The 26,392-nt window shown below is 36.3% G+C and overlaps 1 protein-coding gene across 1 annotated transcript; it reads left to right on the top strand.

The window, feature by feature from the left end:
* Positions 1–545: 545 nt before the first annotated feature.
* Positions 546–19,060, top strand: LOC26514280 (unextended protein-like). Its single transcript, XM_044716152.1, is given in 9 exon segments — positions 546–730; positions 2,514–2,841; positions 9,116–9,304; positions 9,357–9,572; positions 12,345–12,518; positions 12,585–12,648; positions 12,651–13,229; positions 13,298–13,564; positions 17,810–19,060. Coding segments are annotated over 9 exon segments (2,508 nt in total). The 5' UTR covers positions 546–560; the 3' UTR covers positions 18,331–19,060.
* Positions 19,061–26,392: the final 7,332 nt, after the last annotated feature.

Consider the following 26,392-nt stretch of genomic DNA (forward strand, 5'->3'; position numbering starts at 1 on the left):
GCGTTTTTCTCAAAACACCTTTTTCAAGTCGGTGGTTAACGTAACTCAAACAGTAATGCTCGGATCTAAAAACAATTTTTCACACATCTTTTATACAATAAATACTTGAGGATGGACAAACGCATTTTAAAAAAATTTTGTTTCCGACTTTACAACCGCGCCAAAATTGAAAATCGCATATTTTTCAATATTGGTTCGTTCATCCGCACAAGAAACTAATATTTTAAGTAAATCCATTCAATTTTTGTATTTCCGATAACACTGTAAGGTCAGACTTAACGCACCGCAAGATAATAATTTTTTTAAGCGACTCCGGCCGACTGCCCGTCACGGGATAAATACAATTTATTTCTTAAAAATAAAAATTCCTAGATACTCTCCAAATATAGCCATTTATGGTTTAAAAAAATTGAATAATTATATTCACTCAGAAAGGAAAAAAAATGGCAAAAATCTGTTTTTTTTCAGCCCCTTAAAAACCGATCCTTAAAAAACATCCTGCCCCCTTAAAAACCGATAATTCATTTGCAGCTACCTTAAGATGGTTTAAGAGGTGACTCATGACATCATCCACAGTGGCATCCGGCATAAGGCGGGATACAGGAACAACAGGACAACAGGAACTTGCAAGTATTCTAACGATGGAGGATCCAAGACGATTGGTGGATCAAGACACCTTGACGATTCCATTGGCTGACTTGGTGAACGGATCACTTCCACAGGAACATCCGTAGGTGTTCCCGATGATGTATTAGGCGTTAAAAATGTATACGAATATATCGCTTTAGAAGCAGGGGTACCCAATAAATTGGCCACCAGTTGGTTGTTGTTTGGAATTTTTCTCCTTGGAGATTCACTTAATAACTTGAGACCAAGAAATTGTGTCTCAAGTGTAAAAAAATTGTTCATTAAGTTCAGAAAATTGCCGACGGAAATCTAGAAAACCATTTCTCGTCTGCTTCATGAAGTTCCGCATCTCAGTCTCAATCTCTCTACAGGCAATCCAAGACCATGTCAGGCCAATATTCTTTGTCATAAGATCTCTTATCCGTTCATTGTGCCCACCACCAACACTTTTAATATGTGAGCAGTTATTGCAAAGCCAGCAGGACAGGTAAGAGTCACCAATAATGGATCCTCCAAACTCGCAAATTGGACTCATTATTAACGTAGATTTCTCCACTGTAGTGAGAGCGAGAAGAGTTCAATTAGAAACTCTGTGGTGGAGAGGCACGTTCGGATCATGCACGTCGAAGAGAAGACGAAACATAAGATATATCCGTCTAAGGCTGGATGTCGTGACGAATAACCGCTTCAGAGTAACGGTTCAGATGTAACGGGTTACTGAATAAAAATCAAGAAGAGAATATATGTATGAATTTTCGTAAAGCGCGGCAGAAATAATATTGAAAAATAATATTGTATTTAAGAAGTGTATGGTTCAATGGACTATATAGATCAAATATACTTCGGAAATGATTCAATATATTTTAGTTTGTCGCGAAAAGAGAAAGCTTGTATCAAAGATCAAAGATATAGGCAATCTGATGAGAGCAATTGAAAAAAACACGTCCGGATACGGCAAATCCAGATTAACGACCGATGTATAATGTTTAAGCTGCTAGGTAACTGCAACGGTATATCAGCTTCGGCTCCCCCGAAGTTAGCTTTCTCTTCTCATGATTTTTTTTGTGTATTTTAGAAAGGAACCAACTTTGAACATTTTATAAAAGTTCAATTCTCCAATTATTCTTTTATGCCTTTACTTGGACTCTTTGCTCGCTACTTTCGCCCGAGACGAGAGTAGCGATAAAGTTTTGCTCGTTTCTGAGTTTTATTCCGTTCCTTATGAACGGTACTTGGTTTCCTATTGCTCGCCAATTGTCAATATTGATATGGGAAGTTTACCTCGATCGCTACTCGCTGTACAATCATCTTTATGTAGGTTCTTGGAGACTGGCCCGTTTAGCGTAATTTGCGCACTTGACTTTACAAGAGTAAAGTCTTTACTTGGTATTCGGGCTTTCCAATACAGGTCGTAAGCCACAAGGCACCGTTGCACCGACTGTGCAATCGACTTCTCCTTGTCTTCTCCTACCTTGCCATTACTTCTCATCTTTCCGGGGTCGGATATATTATTGGGAATCTTCTCAACCCAGCCCCATTGCCATGTTGTCTGTGAGTTTCATGTCTATTATTCTTTTACTATTGCCCTGCACTTTATTAGGCGCTTTTAGATATACTATTTTCTTCAACTCTCGTATTTCGCTCCGTCGATGTGGCTATGCAATATCTTGGCATGCTTCTAGGACCGCTATATTTCACGACCTCTCTTTATGATTTATTACCACTCTTTATTATTTTTTTTACGAAAAAGAGATGCCTCTTTTTCAGTGTGACTTATCGGTTTCCCCTTCATTAGTTCATCGTCTTGGGTACCATAAGATATCTTTTGGGTACCATAAGATATCTTTATCTAATAATATTAATAATAATGTGTAATTTCTTTGCAGATTACCTCGACAAGATGTGAACTCTATCCATATTATTGGTGTACGTTTGGAAGGTGACACAGTAGAGGCCATGAATGGAGTACCAAGCGTTCTAATTGATAAGGACCAAGTATTTCGCGTCTTTGGTAGCGGTTTACAAAAAAATACTGTAATTACTTTTACCAATGAAGAAAACGATTACGGTGGATCGTGCTTAAAGCCAGCAACCGACCTGTTTTTTCCATTAGAAGTTTCGAGTAATGGCTATTCAGCGACATATTCTGTAAAATTTCCTTCTTCTAAAAATGTATTTTACGTTTGCGCAAAAAATTCGGAGGAAAAAAGTACTGTAAGTCTATAAGTTGAATACGTAAAACAAAAATTTCTTTTTGTAAAAATCAAAGTAGGTCAACAGTTTTTAACCACAATTGACAGGAAATTTTCGAACCTTTCCCAATCTACAACCCGAATAATTTCTGGAATGTTTTTAGAAGATTCGAAGTTGCATTTTTTTTTTGGTTTTTGCGATATAACAAAGTACTATGGTCGACTTTTAGATAATATTATAATATCGATAAAGCCTATAGAGTCGCTATAAGCATATCCGTTTGCGTCTGTTTTAATGCAAACGAGTCTCACTTTTTTAATGCAAATGCCGTTAAACTTTGCTCTTGTCCTTGTTTCCTTGCACACAGTATATAATTCGGATCTGATTAGGTCGGTCGAATACAGACTGTAGCTGCAATATAACTGACAATCGGTAATGATATCGATTGTTGTTATTAAAGATAGAAGCTTAGGACTTCTTTCAAAATTCATAAAATAAGAAATTGATGTTATAATAAAATCTATATAAGGATCAGGCAACTACATCAGATATTTGGCACTATATATATATAAAGTGTCACTTAATCGCAAGGTTATATTGACATCGCCCCTATGTTAGCTTTCCTTTTTTTGTTTTCAGTTAAAGTAGTTAACAAACAATTTGATACCACACAGTTCTCCACTAAAATATTACTAAAATCTTCTTGTATTATTTCTGAACACGTTGTAATATGATTCAGCTGGGCCCGGATTATCACAGAGAATATTTTTCGCCAAATCATAAAGTTCAGCAGCTGAATTTTAAAAATTCAACTAAGTTCAGAAACTAACCAAATCAAGAAGAACTCAGTTCAGTTATATGTGTTACCTTGCAATACCATACTTCGTGGAAAATCTGTATTGCAAGTATATATTTCGTGGAAAACCAGAACCACACAAGCGTGGTTTACTTTTACACCAATACTTTTACACCAATCACAAATTTTGACTAATTTTTACCAAATTTTCGTATGTCTTTTCATGACAAAAGTTAATTAGAAAAGTAGTAGTAAAAGTACATATAATTGAAACTCTAATTTTAGTTGGCACAAAAATTATATAACAATTTGGCAACTAAATATCACTTTCTGTTGAAAGCAACATACGATAAATTCGCGAAAAGGCGTCGATATTGTTTTTTCGTTGCAAGTCATTGTAAATATAATAAATAATATAAATAAATGTACTAATGTACTTAATTCGCATAGGCACGAAAAACCTAAAAACTGTGCTTAGCTCGGCGGTAGAGGCAGCGAAGAAAGAAAATGAGGAAAACACGAAAAATTGATCTTGTAATTTTCCTTCGCCAATGCTGAAAGCAACACATGTATATGACTTTGAAAAGAGCAAAACGCACAAAACAACAACGGAGGAACCAGGAGCAAATAAAGGAAAACGGTGCTAAAATAATGCAGAACTGCTTCATTGAATACTCAAAGAGGATACCGTGAGCGACGTGTTACAACAATCCGACAATTTTTTCGATCAACTTAGAAAAAAATACCACGTTTGTTAGCATGGTATCCGCAACGGACTGAAAGGAATCCTTTTATACAATGCAAGGTACGGCCGCAAAGGTGCTAAGTCTAGGTGAAAAAATCATCCTGCGTACGATTTAGCAAATCGTGTCTACCACAGACTTTGAGCTGCTCAAACGTTACAAAAGAGACGATAAACAGCTTTTTCTTGCATCGTTGGCACTTATATAACCGAAGACAATCTAGCACCACCAGAAGATTCTAACCTACCTATTGGGCTAAGCAGCCACCAGATAGGCTAATAAGAATATTGATAATTTGTTTATCTGCAGCGGCATTTAATCTTCTCTTTTGTCTCCCAGATTCGCATGCACTTTGTTGTCATTTTGTAGCGCATGCGCTTTTGGGAGCTTTGGAAGAGCTTCTGCGCCAAAGCGGTTCTTCTTCTTGTTATTTTGGGAGTTGTTATTGACGGGCCGCTATTTGTTTTATTGTGCGGAATTAGCTTAATAAATTGAATATAAACTATCGAATCTCGTCTTTAATTCGGTCGCTATCAAAACTCTGATCGCTCAACATTGGTGACCCCGACGTGATCGCGCCCGAAGTTCAATCAGTTTAATTTCCCGAGAAACTGAAAAAACTGCGGTACGAAAAACACAAAAATAAAAAAAAACATCTCTTGGTTGTCGATTTGCATCACTCGCACTGGAGATTTGCGGGATGGAGTCTGGATGTGGAACTACTGGATCTGCTGCCGCAAGCCGGGAAAGGATGCTGCGGAGAAGAGCAGAGGTGACGTGCCAGGAGATGGAGGCGCTGCATCATAAGGTGAAGGCTGCAGCGCGGAATGAGGATGGCACCATTATGGCGCTGGAGTCAGTGGAGAAGCGTTTGCGTGAGCGGTTCCAAGCACTCCATGAGAATCGCTGCCCACTCCACACTTCTCGACGGTGCCGGTGTCTCACCCATGCCATACAAGCCAGCCCCATCCTTACCACCGTTGCCGATGCCAACATTTAGCGGCGGCTATGTTGACTGGCCGGATTTCTTCGCCCTTTTTAAGGCGACGATTGACAGCCATCCTCACCTAACAAAAATGGAAAAGCTCCGGTGGCTCATTTCATGCCTGCGCGAGTCAGCCTTGGAGACGGTGAAAGTGCTGGAAATTACTGACGCGAACTACGATGTGGCTCTTGACCTATTGCGCAATCGGTTTAGTAATCGGCGATTAATTTTCCAGTCTCACATCAACGAGATCCTGCAGCTTCGTGTGGTCGAGCCCGGATCTGTTGCTACGTTGCGGGAGCTGTCGGATCGGTTCAATGGGCATATGCGTGCTCTCATGAGTTCCGGATCAGCTGCCGAGATCCAAGGATGCTTGCTCATCCAGATTGTCCTACAGAAGTTGGATCCTGTCACAAAAGCCAAGTGGGAAGACACTCTGGCCGGAAACAACGACAGCCTTCCGTCTTGGGAGTCCATGGCACGATTCTTGGAGCAAAGGTGCCGGACTCTTGAATGCGTCGACTTTTCTTTGGCTGCGTATCCACCAGCTAACCAAGTGGGCCGAGGGAGATCTACGAATAACCGATCGTCGTGCATGATTATCAACGCTCGTCCAGCTCTATGCGCCCTGTGTGGTGTTTTGGCGCACGCGCTTCCTACATGTCCCAGCTTCCTTGCCTTGCCACTTAGTCAACGGTACGACGAAGTGCGACGGCTGACCCGCTGCTTTGTATGTTTGGAGGATGGTCATTTTGCACGCGGATGTTCAGCTGCCCGATGTCCAAAGTGCAATCGCCGACATCATGCTTTGTTGCACCATTGCGGGCAGCTGCCCAGCTCTAACAATTCCCCACCACTACGAGGTTTGGTTTCCGCCGCTGGTGTTGCCGTTGCTGCCCCGCCTTCCCAGTCAATCAACACGATCTTGACGCAGGATCGCCCTACTGAAGTGCTTCTGCCAACCGCCAATATCCTCATCCGTGGTCGATCAGGTGCCTTTCTGCCTTGCAGAGTGTTATTGGACTCTGGTTCACAAGTTCACCTTATTTCATCGCGGCTGGCAAGTCAACTTCAGCTTCCTCGCACCAAAAGCTGTGTAGCGGTCGCAGGTCTCGGCGGCACTGAGTTTGCTACGGATGGATCCTCCGTTAATGTGTGTGTGAAGTCTCGACTAACCACATATTGTGCGAACCTAGAGGCGGTTATAGTGTCTCATATTGCGGACTGTCAGCCCAGCCTTAAAATTGATATTTCCAAATGGAAGATTCCTCACGGCGTAGCGCTGGCTGATCCCAACTTCCACAGACCGCAAGGTGTGGACCTGCTAATTGGAGCCAGCCTGTTCTTCAACCTATTGTCAGTTGGCCAAATCCAATTAGGTCACTGCCTCCCAGTTGTCCAAAATACACTATTTGGATGGGTGGTTTCTGGACGCAATGGACTATCGCGGGATGCTGGATTGCCCTATGCAGAAGGAGAAGAGGAGAAGAATCAACGTTCCGGCCCCCCTGCACTCGTTAGGAGAACTCGACTCCCGCATTGGTCTATTGGGGGGAGCAATGAATGGTCAAGGGTTTGGAAGAAATTGGTGTGCCTTTTTCGCCCTGTAAGTTCTTAATCTTCTTAATGAAACTACGCAACCTGTGGAATATCCCTTAAAAGATGTGTCTGCTGCCCTTCCAAAATTGTTATTGAAGGCACGCCCTTCAATAGGGGGAGGATGTTGGGCTAAGCAGCCACCAGATAGGCTAATAAGAATATTGATAATTTGTTTATCTGCAGCGGCATTTAATCTTCTCTTTTGTCTCCCAGATTCGCATGCACTTTGTTGTCATTTTGTAGCGCATGCGCTTTTGGGAGCTTTGGAAGAGCTTCTGCGCCAAAGCGGTTCTTCTTCTTGTTATTTTGGGAGTTGTTATTGACGGGCCGCTATTTGTTTTATTGTGCGGAATTAGCTTAATAAATTGAATATAAACTATCGAATCTCGTCTTTAATTCGGTCGCTATCAAAACTCTGATCGCTCAACACTACCCTAAGATGCAAAACAGTCAGTCTTACTCTCCAAAAATAGATACTATTATAGGAGAGATTACAGGAGAGAAAAATGCATTGTCGTGCCCAAGCCGTACGTACTATTTTATTGAATCATCAATAAAAAACAATGTAGCTCTAGAGACTCTATAGAAGTTCTTCAGAAGAGATGCATCATGTGGCTCAATTAAAACCCAAAAAAAAGTATAAAGCATGGTACGTTTATGTACCTCAACTACTAATAACCCCAAAAATCGAAAGATAACATGCCTTTAATAAATTTACCTTTGAGACGAATAATCAAAACCAGGAAGATTTCGTAATTGTAGTAGACATCAAAACGTCGTTTGGAATGTTTTTGAGTGTAATCACGTGGCAAGGTTCAGTATTTCTAGAAGAGGTCACAACCCATTGGATGGCAATTAAAACATAAAAGGCTGAAGATACAATGCACTTGCACAACTTATTAAAAGTTTAATTCTCTAAACCTGTTTCCGTGTTCCTTTGAAAAAATTTCGAAAACTTGAATTAGTAAAATATGATAGATTTGGTAAATGCGTGTTTAAAAACAATAATTTTAAACCTATTACTTCTGTTATAGAAAATATGGCTTACCCAACTATAATAAATTCAGTAAAATTTTTCGGAACTTTTCTTTAAGTCCTACCTTAAACCATACATATATGGTATGATTCACTGATTTTGTATAAGATAATAAATCTTCCAGAGAAAATTTGTTGGGGAAAATATCATACAGACAATTATAAATTTATAAAATGGGAGATATTAACTTGATAGATGGAATTTTTATACCCTATCAGAGCGCATTATTGATCGATTGAAAATTGATTGAATCGTGAAATTTGTATAATATATATAATATATTCTACGCAAACTAGTCTCTCAGGTTTAAAGCTATCCAGTTGAAACTTTGCACACATCTTTCTTTTGTTTGCAGGCAGTATAAGTCGGAACGGCCCGGATCTGTCGACTATATCCTATAGCTATCATATATCTGATTGATCGGACATGCCGTAACTTTGGTGTTTTTTAAAAAATAGTCAGACTGAAAAAATCGTTCTTTAAAGTGTTTAAAAGTAGTTTAATATAACGTATAACGTATTTATTGTGGCAACCATAGTCATTATTTTTTTCTGTTCTGTTGCTCTACAATCAAATCATATGAGTTACGAGAGAATTTTGACCAAATTCTACCAACTGAAGATGATACCATACATTTTCTCAAAATACGTTCTTCAGCTTTGAAAAATAATCAGCGCAAGGCAATATAATAAACATTTTGTTTCATTTCTTTTCATATCACTGAAAAAATTTATTGTAACATTTTCAACAGAAAAAAAATATATAAAAATAAATAAATTAAAAATGAAAAATTCACATTTTGGCAAACATTTTTATAAAATTCCCATCCAAAAATCGTTTAAACGCTGACCAAGAAAACCGTACTCTTACGGCAACGAGAACTTCTAGTGAACTAAATTTATTTTCATAAATTTACCATCTAAGTTTTATATGTGTATTTTTTTAGCTATAAATATTTTAGATTTATATCAATAAAGTCAGGTTAGGAAAAATTTTATTGTTCCAATATATACATAATTCTAAGATACGGCGACAACTCACAATTTAGTTTACGTAACTTATTCTCAATTTATCGGAAAAAGTTGAATAATTGAATAATTTTGAAAGTATTATAATATTTGGTATTTTTTTTGTAGCACAGCTCTGCTAAAACTACGGCTCCTTTTGCTCATCAAGGAAATTCAGAGTGGATGAAAATTAAAACTCATGAACCATTATTACCAGTGTGGATTGCAATAATTATAATTGTAACGTGTCTTTGCTTCTCTGCTTTATTTTCTGGTCTTAACTTGGGCTTAATGGCTATGGACCGCACAGAATTAAAGGTAGTTTTTCATTTAACATAACTTAAGCTTAATCTTGAAAACAATATTTCAGATACTACGAAACACTGGTACCGAAAAAGAAAAGAAATATGCGTCAAAAATTGCACCTGTTCGAGATCAAGGTAATTATCTCTTGTGCAGTATTCTCTTGGGTAATGTGTTGGTTAACTCAACCTTTACCATTCTACTGGATGGCTTGACCTCTGGACTTTTTGCTGTTATATTTTCAACTTTGGCTATTGTCCTTTTTGGGGAAATTACACCACAGGTAAGTAAATTAACACATTTTAGGGCTTATTTAAAAAAAAAAACATTACAAATGTGTTTGTGGTTTTGGGAGTTGAGACCTCTCGATAGTGGGAATTTATGCTATGTATAAAAATTACACAGCGAGAAAATGCGCTAATAAGGGAAGCTTCAATGAAATCCTCTTTTTATACCCTTGCAGAGGGTATAACATTTTTGGTCAAAAGTGTGCAACGCAGTGAAGGAGACATCTCCGACCCTTTAAAGTATATATATTCTTAATCAGGATCACCTCCTAAGTCGATATAAGCATGTCCGTCTGTCCGTCTGACCGTCTGTCCGTCTGTCTGTTTCTACGCAAACTAGTCTCTCAGTTTTAGAGCTATTAAGTTGAAACTTTGCACACATCCTTCTTTTGTTTGCAGGCAGTATATAAGTCGGAACGGCCGGGATCGGACGACTATATCCTATAGCTGCCATATAACTGATTGTTAGGAAATGCCATAACTTTGGTGTTTTTTAAGTTAGAGGGTTGGTACTATCCACACATGTTATATTTGACCAAAATATAGTAAATAAAAAATTTCATAAGGATCGGCCGACTATATCCTATAGCTGTTGTAGACCGATCGGAATTGGCATAACTTTGTTGTTTTTTAAGTTAGAAAGATGGGACTTGGTACAGATTCTATTTTGAACAAAATAATCTTTTCTGCCGAATTTCATAAGGCCGACTATATCATATAGCTGCCATATAACTGAACGATCGGAATTGGCATAACTTTGCTGTTTTTTAAGTTAGAAAGATGGGACTTTCTACGGATTCTATTTTGGGCAATCGAATCAGATCTGCCAAATTTCATCAGGATCGGCCAACCCTATAGCCTCCATATAAATTAACGATCAGAAATGGAACAACCTTAACTGCAAGGGTGGCTTTCCTTTCTTGTTTATCAATACTACCTGCGAGGAATTGGCTCTCATGCAAAGGATGAAATTTGCGTGCTGGTCGACGATAGTCAATACCGCACAATCTCTTCTATATGCTCTTGTAGAGGATACTATAATTTTGGTCTATAAAGAGCAAAGCAGTGAAGGAGACATCTCTGACCCAATATAGTACATATATTCTTCATCAGGGCACCTCCTGAGCTAATATAAACTTGTCCGTTTTTCTGTCTGTCTTTCTTTACGGGAACTTGTTTTAAAGCTACGGAATCTAAACATTGCACATGTCCTTCTGTCATTTGCACACAGTATATAACTCAGAACATCCTGGATTTTAAAACTTTATTCGTCAGCTACCATATAACTTATTGAATTGTATTTGTTTGTCGAACATTTCGGCTTGAAACGGCGGTGACATGAATTTCAGTACTTCAGGGTTGTTCTATTGATTTAACTTACTATTACAAACCTGATTTTTTGAACCTGATTCTTAATTAATTTTGTCAGCTTGCAACAATCTCTCGTTCCTCCGCGCCTTTACTATCTCAAAAGTTGAAAAAATTTGTTCGTGATAGTTCTTAAGTCATGATTCACTACTAATTTTTAATAACGCGGAATTTATGCACTCCGAGATCAATAATCAATATGAATTTTTTTTTAGGTAGATTTATCGGTCAAAAATAGTTATTTAGTTTTGTTTTCAATTTTTTGATTTTTCTGCTCAGTATTCACCTATTTGATGTTTGGCTTCGAAAAAACGTTAGTAATATATGCTACGTTGAAACTTTTATTATGTATGTCGATTGCTCGACCAGAACTTTAGAACAAAGACTTTTACTATTCTCTTGTTCCAATTATTGAAAATTTTTAAACAGAAAGAATTCTTCCGTCTCATTGTACTTATAAAATTTATATTCTGTTTCTTACCACTTGTGGGGGAAAACAGAATCAATTATTTTTAGCTACCTTTAGATTTAGCATTACCACTTCGCAGAACTTTTTCCCTACCGGCCCTTACCTCGGAGTCTCTTATCACTGATGGGGGAAAACTACATAAAATCTTAAATCTATGTAAAACTGCTCGTGGAAACGTGGAAACGTTGTTTCTGGTAGCCTAAAATTGTGCCTTGCCGCAAGAAATAAGTTTAATTTTTATGCTTATAAAGTTTAACGCAGCCTTTAAAATTTTTGGGATGGGAGGTTGTTTATGGTTGTAAAAGGTGGGGTGCCTACATTTTGGGACCCCTTCTTGGAGCCCATACTTCTAAAAAATTAGGGTGTTTACTATCCGCTACCTGCAACCTGTTTAGTAGCTTTAGTTCTCGTTACATCCTTCAAGTCATACTCTTTAAATTTTGTTTTTTTAAGTTAGAGAGTTTGGGACTTTCCACACATGTTGTATTTCGAGTGGAAAGTCCCAAACCTCTAACTTAAACATGACTAAAGTTGTGGCATTTTCCGATTATACCGAAGCTATAGGATATAGTCGACCGATCCCGGCCGTTCCGACTTATATACTGCCAGCAAATAAAAGAAGGATGTGTGCAAAGTTTTAACTCGACAGCTTTAAAACTGAAAGGCTAGTTTGCGTAGAAACAGACAAGCAGACAGACAGACTCAGGAGGTGATCCTGATCAAGAATATAGATACTTTATAGGGTCGGATATGTCTCTTTCAATGCGTTGCACACTTTTGACCAAAATTGTAATACCCCCTGCAAGGGTATAAAAAATAACTGCAAGAATGAAAAACTTGGGATGGAATTTACTTTTTTTGAATCGTTTATACTATCGTAGGTACATATAAATGTAAATTAAATATATATTTTTTGAAATACTTATTTCAGGCTGTTTGTTCAAGGCATGGCTTGGCTATTGGGGCAAAAACCATATTAATAACAAAAACTGTAATGGCTATAACAGCACCTCTGTCATACCCTATTTCTCGTATTCTCGATAAGTTATTAGGTGAAGAAATTGGCAATGTTTATAACAGAGAACGTTTAAAAGAACTTGTTAGAGTAAGTAACCAAAATATTTTTAAAAAAGATCGCATTAATTAAAACTGTTTTAATATACTGATGTAGGTTACCAACGATGTAAATGATCTTGATAAAAACGAGGTCAACATCATATCTGGAGCTCTGGAATTACGAAAAAAACCGTCGCAGACGTAATGACTCATATAAATGATGCTTTCATGCTTTCGTTAGATGCAATTCTAGACTTTGAAACTGTATCTGATATTATGAATTCTGGGTATTCCCGTATTCCCGTCTTTGATGGGGATCGAAAAAATATTGTTACGTTACTTTACATAAAAGATTTGGCTTTTGTTGATACAGATGATAACACTCCACTGAAAACTCTTTGTGAATTTTATCAGAATCCAGTGCACTTTGTTTTTGAAGATTACACATTAGATATTATGTTTAATCAATTCAAAGAAGGAACTATAGGACATATAGCTTTTGTCCATCGCGTTAATAATGAAGGAGATGGTGATCCGTTTTATGAAACTGTCGGTTTAGTGACTTTAGAAGATGTAATCGAAGAATTAATTCAAGCGGAAATCGTTGATGAAACTGATGTTTTTGTTGATAATCGTACAAAAACCAGACGCAATCGTTACAAAAAAGCAGATTTTTCAGCGTTTGCTGAACGTCGTGAAGTGCAAGCAGTACGAATATCACCACAATTGACATTGGCTACATTTCAATATTTAAGCACTGGTAATGTAATGAATATTATAAGTTCAATTTTCAGTCCAATTTTAATAAACCAAAATAATTGAATTTAGCTGTGGATGCGTTTAAAAAAGATGTAATTTCGGAGCCCATCTTAAGAAGACTTCTCAATCAAGACGTTTTTCACAATATTAAAACGAAGGGAAAAAGTAAAGAAGATCAAAGTCTTTTTATTTTCACGCAGGGAAAAGCTGTTGATTTCTTTGTACTTATTTTGGAGGGTCGAGTGGAGGTCACAATTGGAAAGGAGGCGTTAATGTTTGAAAGTGGCCCTTTTACTTATTTTGGAACCCAAGCTTTGGTTCCAAATGTAGTCATTGGTAAGTATGAGAGAATGAAACAATACTTTAAATATCCATTTAATATATTTTTTAAAAATATATTATTTTATTTTATATTATTTTTTTTTTAAAAATCTCTGTGATCCTTTTAACTTTCTTTTTAACTTTATACTTATACTTATGTTTATACTTTATGTTTATACTTTTTAAATGATGATTAGGTGAGGTAAGAAACCATTCGGGGTTGATTGTAACTCACTTGAAACTCGAATCCCGATTCGTGGTCTACCAGCTTCCCCACTCCGAGGCTTGGTTGAACTCCTGTTGTTTACTTTGATCTGTATATTTAACCATATATATAATATATGTAACTAAATAATTAACTAATATATTTGTTCATCATATCTCTGCATTGTTGTAACTCTAATGTCAGTACTAATATGTGTGCTTTTTATACTAAATAATTGAGAAATTCTTTTAAGTTATGATATGAGGCTATTGGTATCAATTTTCAATTTCGCTTTGGAGCGGCGTGGTGGTGTCAATGCGAGCCAATTCGTTTAGCAAACTCATTACATGGCAATAAAACCGATTAAAATTATTCTACCCTGTTCTCGTATAGTACAAGCCTATTATAGGAGTTCTAATACCAACGCAGTACAAGTTTGTTTCAAATTCTTTTCATGCCCCTTTTCGAAATGCAATTCCAATTTTAATTAACCAAAATAGATGAATTTAGCTGTGGATGCGTTAAAAAGGAAGGAATTTCGGAGAAAATCTTTTTCCCATCAACAAAGGGAAAAAGTAAAGAAGATCTGCCAAATTTTATAAGGATCGGCCGACTTTATCCTATAGCTACCATACAACGGAAGGATCGGAAGTGGCATAACCTTACTATTTTTGAAGATGCTTGAGTAAATGGCCCTATATATGTCCCTATATATGTCATGGCTATTTAAAACTTTTTCTATGTTCAAAACGTATCTAATGCAGGCTCAGCTGGTTTAGTAAAGTATTAAGGGGTTTGGTGGGTTTGCGGGGCCAAAAAATGGACTATTTTCAAAAATTTTTTTTTTATTTAAAGAATGAAATATTTTTATGGAGCTTTTTGGTTTCTCAAATATACATATTTAAAGAAGAATTTCTGAAATTTTGAGAAAAAAATATTTAACAGTTAGCCATTGAGACGTCATTTCCCATGACCTATTGGAAAAAAGGTGCTTTCGCGGTGACAGCACAATTCCTGACAGAATTATCCGAAATGAAAAAACTAAATATTTTCCTTTTGTACAGGCCTAAAACTAGAAACTGAACGAAGAAAAAAAAATGAAGTAAAAAATGGATTTTTTGGGACACCTGTTTTCAAAAAAATTCAAATTTTGGTGAAATTTTTCGAACATTTTTTTTTTTTAAATAGTTGTAATCATCGAAACATTAAATCCTTCGTTCAAGTTCTAGATAATCGTATCTCGAAGGCCTGTGAAATTTTATCAAGATCGGTTGAGTAGTTTCCGAGAAATCTTGACAACCGACTTTGAAAGCACACTTTTGAGAAAAACGCGCTTAAAGTTAGCTCTCTGCCTATGCCTGACCTCGAGCGTCCACCTTTTTAGGGCTGTATCTCCGAAAGTTTTATCGAAGCTACTTGAAAATTTGGGAGAATATTCTCAAGATTCTGTAGAATTTTATAAAAAAATACAAAAAAAAAGATTTTTTTTTTGCCGTCAAACCCACCTAACCCCTTAAAGAAATTGTAGATAGCCATGACTTTTTGAAAATATGAGATTAAAAACTCCTTTTTAATTGAAGAAAATATTGTTTAACTAACTATAATAAATTTAATAAAATTATTTCGAGTTTCCCCTTAAACCCAAAATTAAAACATGGTGATATACTGATTTCAATAAGAAAATAAAAATCTTCCATAGGAAAATGTTTGGGGAAAAATCATAGAAGACCAAAAATTAATGTAGAAAATAGGAGATTTCAACTTTGGATGAGTATTCCAAAGATATGGTACTTGCTAGATACCATTTTTTAATTTTAGTTGCTACACATACATTTCAAAAATAATATGCACTAAAAACAATGACGGTCAACGCAACTACACGGCCAACATAATTCAATATATGGTAAAATTTTATCAATTTCTTCTTAGGTATACCGCGGAAACTGTGGGTGATATTACCTATATTTGTTCTGGACTTTGGTTCAGGGGAGCATAAAGGTTATGGAGCAGGAAAAATTATGCGTGGAGGAAAAAAAAGTTGGAAGTTGTCGGCCTGTGTTATTTGAATTGTTGGGAAATCAGCATTTATTTTAGAAGATTTTGGTATCGCATAAATTCTAGCATAGTTGTCCCCAAGAATGATATAAAATCTGTAAGACTTTGTGGTGGGGTAGATAGCATAACTTCAAAATTATGTTTCTTCAAAATAGAATGTATTATATTTAAATTACAAATAAAGATTGAATATTAAATACAAAAATAGAATGTATATTTTGGTTATAAATATGCATTCAAGTTCATATCGTAAGTTTTTGCCAAATAATTGCTCAAAAAATGAAGATTTATTCCAACTAGGAACAAAAATGTAATCTTCCATCTTTGTTATAAATGTCAGTGTAGAGTCAAACCAAGACTCTACAGCTCTCACTACGCCACAATATATTGTCGTTCCTACGTAGGGTCTGGATGCCCTTAATGAAGGGTACTGGAGGAAATCGGCAGTGTTGTAGTTCAGGTGGGAATTATTTTGAATTCGAAACTGCAAGCGTTCTTTTAAGGTCTTGTACTTGTATAGTTTGGTGATTTGGTGATTTTTGCATCACCCTTACTGGATGTACAGGATGCGGTGGCGTGTAGATCTTCACATGCAATGCACACTGAGCTCAGGGTGTTAAATTAGTCATCGACTCAAAAATGTTTTGGCATTTGGTGCATTTTACTGTGGTTTTCCTCTTTGTGTGGTTCTTCCACAGATGTATGACAACTGGGTGAACTGATTTTTTTTGATTTGCTTCATTTCTGGACTTTATTTCTTCTGCAGAACTTTATTCTTGATAATTACGTTTATGGCTCCTTTTACAGAGAAGTTTTCCAGTTCCAAAGCATATCTTTGGTGAACTCTTACTAGGTACGTTGAATTTAATTCCTTTAAGGGGGCAGGATGGTTTCAGGGGCTGAAAAAAAGCACATTTTTGCGATTTTTTTTCTCATTTCTGAGTGAATGAAATGATCCAATTTTTTTACACGATAAATGGCCATATTTGTAGAGTATTTAAGAATATTTTTTATTAAGAAATAATTATTATTTATTCCGTGACGGCAGTCGGCCGGAGTCGCTTCAAAAATTGGTCTCTTGCGGTGCGTAAAGTCTGGCCTTACAGTGTTATATAAAATCAAAAAATTGAATTGATTTACTTAAAATATTTGTTTCTTGTGCGGATGAACGAAACCATTTTGAAAAATATGCAATTTTGGATTTTTGGCGCGGTTTCAAAGTCAAAAGTGCCATTTTTACATAAAAATCCGCCCATTTTTGCCCCTAAAAAAAGTAAAAAAAATTAAAAAAAAAAAAGCGTTCGTTCATCCGCAAGTATTTATTGTATTAAGATGTGTACAAAATTTTATTAAGATCCGAGCATTACTTTTTGAGTTACGTTACGCACCGACTTGAAAAAGTTTTTTTGAGCAAAACGCGTCTAAAGTTTTTAAAGCAATGGAAAGTATATGGAGAGAAAACAACTAGAAAATCGGCATCTCAGCAAGTTTTAGTCCGATCGACATGAAACTTTCACCTAAGATAATGTTCTATTATATAAAAAATTTCTGAAAAAATTTTTTTTTTGAAGTCTCAAACCATCCTGCCCCCTTAATTATCACTTTTAACCCTTTGCTACTTTTAAGTAGCGTATAAAATACAAAGCAATAGTTTTTGCTTTGTAGCGATTTAGTTACGCGAATTTCCTCATTTAGAATATAGTTTCATTTCTTTCAAGTGACCCTAGGTTAGTGATGTTACGCAAAAAGTCTTTCAGTAATAGAGTGATCCTTTCAGTAATACTTAAATATTTACGTTCCGTTCCTTTGTAATTCCTTAGTGCGCCAGAGCTTGGGCAAACAAATTTTCTATGCCCCTGTAGTAGAGCTCTGTAATAGAGCTCTGCAGATCACTGCCAATTACTTCGGAGTCGCCGAAGATATCTTTTATCTACTTAACATTAATTAAGTTTTCTATATAAAAATAAAGTAATAAGTGAGAATTAATTATTATTTTTCAGATTCTCCAACTCAATTGGGATCTTTGCAGTCACTAAACATGGATTCAAAAATCCGACAATCCTTCGTACCTGATTACTCAGTTCGTGCTATATCAGATGTTATATACATTGCTATTAAACGGGTTTTGTATCTTACGGCCAAAAAGGCAACTTTATTAGAGAAGAGTCGTAAGTCTGGGACATTTTCAAGTGAAACATTCGACGATGAAGTTGAACGACTATTGCATTCAATAACGGAAGATGAAAAACCCCGATTTGTAACAGGGTCTCAAAGCATAAGGCGACAATCAAAGTCAAACAGAAGCATTACCCCCTCTCCGACAAATTTATCCCATGAAGAGAAAAGTGCGCCCCACCGAAAAACATTTAACTCTGAGCAAACCGATAATGCTTCAATAAGCAGCTTAGTTGTTTCAGATCTGACAGCTGATCAAAATGGAGAACATGACGAAAGAGACACCACTGCTGCGTTGACACCACTACTGCATAAATTAGAAGATGGCACAGAAAATAAACTTTAAAAAGTTTAAGACGCTTGTTAAAGATATATAAATTTCCTGAGTTCAGTTTAGGTAGCTGTTAGCTTCCTAAATATCTTGTTTGATTTCCACGAATGTAGTTTACTGAATTTAACAGAATTTTTATATTTTCTGAGTAATTGGCTTTTTCATCCTTCCAAATATGGCTAACTTGAACTAATGGCTAACATATACCCAACAAGAAAAATATATTGTAAATCATGTAAAAAGAAACATATTTTACCTTTCTTTACAAAAAGTGATTTTTCGAAATGAGTACTTAATAAAATGTTTTTTTTCTTACGGCTTTAAGTTTCCAAATCCTTTGAAAGCATTATAATAACTGGTTGAAGCCGGAGCCTACCTTTTCAAATGTAAACTTGTGAGTTTAACGTCATCCAAAAACTTAACTATTTACATAAGTAAAAGCGAATATAAAGCTGTTGGTATATTTAGCTATGAATGAAAAATCTTGATGTGAAAATTTTTGTTTTTGTAAGCTAATTGTAGATGAATTGTTAGAAAATGTCAATTTTACAAAAATATGTATTCGCCCCTGCGGAATCAAAGGGTTCGTTAAAAAGAAAATTATAAAATTAATTTGTTATTTGTAAACCGAGAGCTTGAGTAAATAATTTAAAACATATTTTCTTTATCAAAAAATCTAAAAATGAGAGATTTGCATTTGTTAAAACTAAAACCATTTATTTTAAAATAAAAAAATTACTGCATATGAGAATATTAAATTACATTAATATTAATTAAATTTATTTAATCGTAAATTTTCCTTAAATGATGCAGAAGAAAGAAAAGAAAGCTAAATTCAGGCAGAGCCGAAGGCGATATACCTTTGCAGTTAAGTAACATCTTATATCATTTTGATTTCGCGCGGCTTCCCCTGCACATCTACAGGAAAGCGATATAATGCGGTAGAGCCCATTGCAGTTCGAACATACTACTCTGAAATGGTCATGTTGGGCATACGTCGAACTACTTTTTATAAATGTAGAAATTTTATTCTTATGATTAGCGCACTGCTACCCAATTGGCAGCTTAATCTAATCGTCTTTAGCAATTTAATACAAAACTACGTCTAAGCGATGCTTAGGGCAAGAAGTGATTACATGGAATGGAAATTGAATGTGGTTAATGGATTTACTATATGAAGATCCGGTCTTGAGGGTGGATTGTCGAACTACGATAGCTGAGGAACAGAAGACTGAAAAATCTACTTAAGGGGGGTTAGGGTTTTAAAAATTTTTTTTTTCGATTTTTTTTTGTTTTTATTTTCTTATTAAAAAACCTTTCAAGAATACTGTGTCCAGATGGATGGAGATGGAGGAAAAAAATTGGCTAATTTGTTATTTAAAAAATAGAAATTTAAACAAATTTGGAAAAAACTCTCCAGCGTTACATCCCAAAACTCACTTTTTCAAAGACGGTGCCTATCATAACTTCAAAACTACTGAATCGATCGTTTTAAAATTTTTACCACTTCTTGCCAACATAATTGACGAGGTAACGCTGGAGAGTTTTTTCCAAATTTGTTTAAATTTCTATTTTTTAAATAACAAATTAGCCGATTTTTTCCCTCAAAAATCACGTTTTTCACTTCAAAGTGTTCCCAAAAATGTAAAAATCGGAACTTCTAAAAACCCTCCCAGGGTTACCTGGGAAAAATGTCTATCTAACGATAGAACTTTGATTTTTTGATTTCAGATAATCTACAACCGATATATGAGGGGCACCGCAATGCAACTTTTTTTCGAGGAGCCTGCTAATAATGGTCGCCATTGCCGTAGTTCTTATTATTTTTTTCTGAAAATTTTTCAAAACATTCTTCAAATGTTGTACTTCAATCTAAAAATAGTTTAAATAAATATATGTTTACCAGATCCTCAAAAAAAAAAACATGAAAATGTGTCTTTTTTTGCTCGCTCAGACCCTAACCCCCCTTAAGGATGTTTAAAGGAAATCCTAAAATATTCAGTTTACTCAACAGGATTGAGTAATTGGGAGCAACCGATACCCCATGTACAAGCAAGGCGGTGGGTCAAATAGAAGGGGATGTTAGTGCTTTAGCTTAACCTGAACCACTGTATAGCGCCTCAGGATGTACTACAGCAGACTGTGCGCGAGCAAACGTAGCCCTCCTTAGCTAACCCTACAGAGTGGGCCAAGACAACCGGTGGTCTGTAGATCTCACAGGAAAAGCGGCGATCTGAAGCTGCGGCACAAATATCCCAACTATGCACTAGGTGTATAGTGCGGGGGACACGTCAGGGGAAGGATCGGTGGCACGTGAATTTATAGTTGCTACCTCGCATCCAGCCTAGCTTTCAATGTTTTTCAAATAAATATTGACGACTTGCGCAGGTCTGGGGCTGCCCGAGAACCAATGAATAAAATAGAGTCGTAAGGGAAACATTCGCTTCCTTCGACCTTGTGCTGCTGAACGAGGGCAGCCAACACACGTTCACCAGAGCAAGGGCAGGCTCAGTCATACGCCATGCGTACGCCAGCTCCTCTATAGCGCCCGATGTAACTGGCGCTTAAGCAGTTTTAATTAATAAAGCGGAAGTGCTTTCTGGAAAAAGGCATACAATCGCCAAAATGCACCAAATTCCCAGGGCGAGCTATACACAAAGCACCAAGCCGGTAGCCGAAGGTGTCCGCACTTCGAAGAGGCAGTGAAAGCGTCGGTCGAGGTCAATATGGACTTGCAAAAAGCTTACAGAGGCGCCAAGACGAGCGAAGAGAGGCAAAGGGATTGTGCGATTGTGAAGAGTATACTGCTGCGTCTAAAAATGTTGTACTTGTCTGGAAAAACTGAAAAAAGTAACTATAAAAGGCAGTGCCGGCGTTAGCCAACGCGAGGCCCTGGGCCGTGGATTTATCGCGAGGCCTTATTGACATAATTAAAAGAAATATTTTTACATTCGTTTAATTCAATTAGATTTATTTCTTTCAATTTAGACATGTAAGTTAAACTTCTGAGCTTTTTTTTGTGCGAATGTGTCGATGACAGTGTCGAAATCAGTCGATCGTGAAACATCCTTTTCGATTGACAAAATAACGAGCTATGATAAGCGATCCTGAGCCATACTTGATCTTAAATAGTTTTTAATTCATTTTAATTTTGAGAACGATCTCTCACCGCTAGCCACAGATCACTGTGGACGGAAGTCCACGCGGTGACGACCTGCATGCCTCGGCGTGCGCGAGGAAACTCTATATACAGCCGAAGAATTAACAATTTTCTGTAGGCAACCGATCTAAATGAGTTACCAATAGAAAGGTATTGTTTCAATTAGATAACACAGGCCGACAATTTCCAACTTTTTTTTCCTCCACGTATAATTTTACCTGCTCCATAACCTTTAGACTCCCCTGAACCAAAGTCCAGAACAAACATAGGTTCTATCACCCACAGTTTCCGCGGTACACCTATGAGAAGAAATTGATAAAATTTTACCATATATTGAATTATGTAGGCCGTGTAATGGCGATGACCATCATTGTTTCTAGTACATATCATTTTTGAAATGTATGTGTACCAACTAAAATTAAAAAATGGTATCTAGCTGTTACCATATCTTTGGAATACTCATCCAAAGTTGAAATCTTCGATTTTCTACATTAATTTTTGGTCTTCTATGATTTTTCCCCAAACATTTTCCTATGGAAGATTTTTATTTTCTTATTGAAATCATTAGATCATACTAAGTTTTAATTTAGATCATACTAAGCTTTAAGACCAAACGCACCAAAAATGCACTAAAAATACATTTTTTTTAAGAATTTGCTCATTTGATCCTATTTATATTGCACGTGGAGATAGCTTTTGGGAGGAAGCAACTTTTGATATATCGCTCATATCTGGCAAAATTCTGCTACATATCTGCTACCCATTTTGTGCAGCCTCCTGTGAAGCTTGCATTTACTTATACATGTGTGTGTATTTGATTGGCAACTTTGCATTTTGGAGTCTGCATATATTTGGTCAATACCCTAAAAAATATGGAGTATACATATCTTTTCAGATTTTAGTTTATTTATTTAAAAATAAAATCCAAATAAAAAAAGTGCTTAAAAAGTAAAACATAAACATTGACTCAACTAGGACTCGAACCCCTCCGTGTTAGGAACCACGACGCTCTCCACTCGGCTAACCTCGAACTTTGCTGCTTGATGGAACATTTTTATCTAATTCTGCTTTGTGTTTCAGTGCCTCGTGTCTTAATGAGAAGACTCACAAGATTGGTACCTCAATCGACCCGGTCCGACATTTCTTTCATCAGATGTTATTCTAGAAATTCGATTTTTACAGCTTTTTCGAAATGTCAGAAGTTATTCAAGAAATTCGATTTTTAGAGCTTCTTCAAAATGAAGCCAGTGTGACTGGTTGTCTGTTGCACTATTTTTTTCTTGGCAAAAAAAAAATAATAATACATGTTTATTATATGATTGATCGGATATGCCATAACTTTGTTTTTTTTTATAATTAAGAAAGATGGGAATTTCTATGGATCCCACTTTGGGGAAAATTATCCGATCTGACAAATTTTGATAGGGATCGGCCGACTATATCCTATAGCTGCTATATCCATCGGATCCATCGGAAATACCAAAACATTGGTGTTTTTTAAGTTGGAGGGCCCCGCATCGCCGCACTAGATAAGCTAGGCTTAAGTTTTTGTTGATGGAATATAATCGAATTTATAACGTTGGAAAGAGTGCACGCATTTTTCGTTTTCGTTCGTTTTTTTTTTGCAATTTAATTTAATTTCTACAGCCACCTTTGTTTCCTTTCGTTTTCGCGAAGAGATAAACTAATCTCAATTAACATTTCGGCGCCCCCGGGTGGACTGTAGTGAATAATTAAATAAAAAAGCAACAAAAAATAGTGACAGTGACACATAACATATATAAACATTATATATAACATATATATATTCAAAAAAAAAAGAGTTGCTCGCGACGGTTGTGTTAGTGAATTCAAAATACAAATTAAAGAATTCTCCGCGTCGCGAAACAAACTTTTCCAATCAACTACATAGCTGCTACTGGAAGGATTCGTCGTCCCCATGCCCTGCACCTGCATCGATTGTGAAAGGAAAGTGGCCGCAGGATTAAAGGATCCGAAAGCAGAACCCCAGGTATTTGTGCAAAAAATTGAAAGTTGAGATAAGACAAATTAAAATCCCTCTTGTGCTGGAATATTGCACCCTCCTTTCAATTCTTGGCGCATACGTACGTAGAAAAAATAGTAGAGCAAAAATAAATAACAACATATATAAAAATTCTAAAATTTAATTATAAATATATGTGCTAACCTAAATGTACTGCCTGTGGAGAAAATAAAAAAGAAAATATTTATATTATTTGCAATCACTGTCGCCCCCTACCCCTCGTTCTCGAATTTACAATCTTCCAAATAAATACTAAAGTGCAGCCAAAAATTATTATATTTATTACAGATAAAATAAAGGTGCATATATATTTGGTTTACATACATACAAATAGATGCAGCGATAATATTCTCGTTTTCGTTTCCCACCGTTATCCGCTGCTGTATGTATGTATGTATATGCACTTTTTGGCGCGTATAGTTTACCGGTCCGCCAAGTGACGCGCTCCCCTACAATTTGGTCGGGCATATTGGTTTCAGTGTCATTGGCGACCAACTATTTTTTTTGGATACTCTGTGCCTCGACTGTCAATAATTCGTTATCAATTAATTAATCAATTTAGATTTTGTTTTTTTTTGGTTAAATTTAATAAATTATGCAGTGCAGCAGTGAAAAAACACTTGTGAAACGAGATAGTGTAGGTTGTTAATCTGGTCGAAGAGAACTCAAAAATATTTTTTGTTTATATTTTTGGAACCCTCCAATTTGTATTTATTTAAAAAAAACCGTTTTTCGGGACTTTTTTGCGCTCAAAAGTTCCTGAACGCTTTTTTTTCAACCGATTTCAAAATTTTCGGTGCCTTTCAATAGTTAAATGTTGAACCTTTTGAAAAAAAATGTATCTTCGATTTTGTTGAACAAAAAGGACAAAATTTTTACACCTGAAACTGAAGTATTCTTTTATTCGTGTTTTTCGGATTTTGATGCCAGTTTTTCGGTACAACTTACAAAAATTCGGCCATTTTTAATACATATCAATTTTGTCTCATTCATTCTTAATAAAACGAGACAAATTTCATCAAAAAATTATGAAAATTGGTGAAGTTATAACGCTTTTCCCAAAAAAAAGTCAATTCATTGTTGAATTAAATTCAATAAATTTTTAAATAAATTTGAGAAAAATTTAATAAATAAAAATTTAATAAATTTTTAATATTAATATTTTAAAATTAATAAAAAATTTTAAATAAATTATTAAGTCTTAAATTTGCATTGTTTTCGTTTTTGTATTGAAAAAACAAATTTTTTAAAATGGAAAGTACTAAACAAAAACTTAATTCCACAACTCTTATTGACTTAAAGAGAAGATTAAATGTCAAAGTTAAAAGCATTCGCCGGTTGGAGAAACGTTTGGAAGATGGATCACTTCCTCTAAATAAAACCGAGCTAGAGTGCAGGCTTCAGGTTTTAGATGAGGCAATTTCTAAAGCAAATGAGTTGCAAGACCAGATCGAGCAAATAGATGAATTGGATGATTTCGGAGCCGAGTTGGAAGAATTAGGAATAACTACCAAGGCAAGGATCATGTCCTTATGTAATGCCTTTAATTCAGCTGAAGACTCCCGTTCAGCTACTGCAATTTCTGCAGCCCCAACTCGAGCTCGACTTCCCAACTCGAGTTTTTGGCATTGCCAAAATTCAGTGGAAATTATTCGGATTTCAAAAATTTCATAAGTCTTTTCGAGACATTGGTTGACAAAGATGTGAACATTCCAGTTATCGAGAAATTTAATCATTTTATTTCTTGCCTCTCTGGTGAAGCCTTAGGAACTGTCAAGGCATTCCAGGTCACCGAGAGTAATTACGACAAAGCTATCGCTAGTCTAAAGAGAGTTTATGATAATTCAAAGCTATCGCTAGTCTAAAGAGAGTTTATGATAACGAATGTCTCATCTTTGCGAACCAAATACGTCAACTGTTCAGCCTTCCGAAAATTTCCCAGCCGTCTGCGTCGTCGTTGAGGGGTCTCATCGACAATGTATCATCAATTTATGGATCACTATTATCCATAGAAGATGATACTAAAATTGCAAACTCAATGATTATTCATTTAGTTTTGAGTAGAGTGGATCCAGTGACCAAGCAAAAATGGGAAGAGTCACTGGATTATGAGGAATTGCCACTATGGTCCGATTTCGAAAAAATACTAAATCGTAGATACCAGCATCTGTCCGCTGAAGAGACTGGCAAACCAAAACAAGAAAGAACTGGGTTCGGCAAGCAACTGAATAGAACTTCGTTGGCTTGTTCTTCTACCAACGCCAAACCAGCTTGCAGTTATTGTAACGCGAACAACCATTTTTTGGCCCAGTGCAGTCCGTTCGCTCGTCTTGCTGTAATGCAAAGGTTTGAGTTTGTTAAGTCAGCCTCCCTATGTTTGTCTGCGAAAAGGTCACACGGTAGCGAATTGTAAATCGACCAGGTGCCAAATCTGTTCAAGATCGCACCATAAACTTCTGCACCGATTTACAGTGACCGAAAATAGCTTAGCATTACCACCACCCACACAAAATCCTCCTCCAGAGTTAACGAATGATGGCCCTTCTACTTCACATGCTTTGCATGCGTCGTCTGTAGAAAGGGTTTTGTTAGCAACGTCGATCGTAAGCGTTCGCACAAAAAATGGTGAGCACATCTTGGCGCCCCGAGCATTACTTGACTCAGGGTCACAAATGAATTTTATTACAGAAGATCTTGCTCAACGCTTACAGATCCGTAGGGAGGAATCGTGCATCAACTTGCTGGAATTTGGTCAAACTAATTCACAAGTTAAGAAAAAGATACACACCGTGGTGAAGTCGAGAGTCAATGGTAGCGAGGTTTCCGTTCGACTTTTGGGTTTTGAAAACCATTTCAGGCTATCACCCTGACCA

Source organism: Drosophila ananassae, chromosome 3R (genome assembly GCF_017639315.1).
Source record: "Drosophila ananassae strain 14024-0371.13 chromosome 3R, ASM1763931v2, whole genome shotgun sequence".
Lineage (NCBI taxonomy): Eukaryota > Metazoa > Arthropoda > Insecta > Diptera > Drosophilidae > Drosophila > Drosophila ananassae.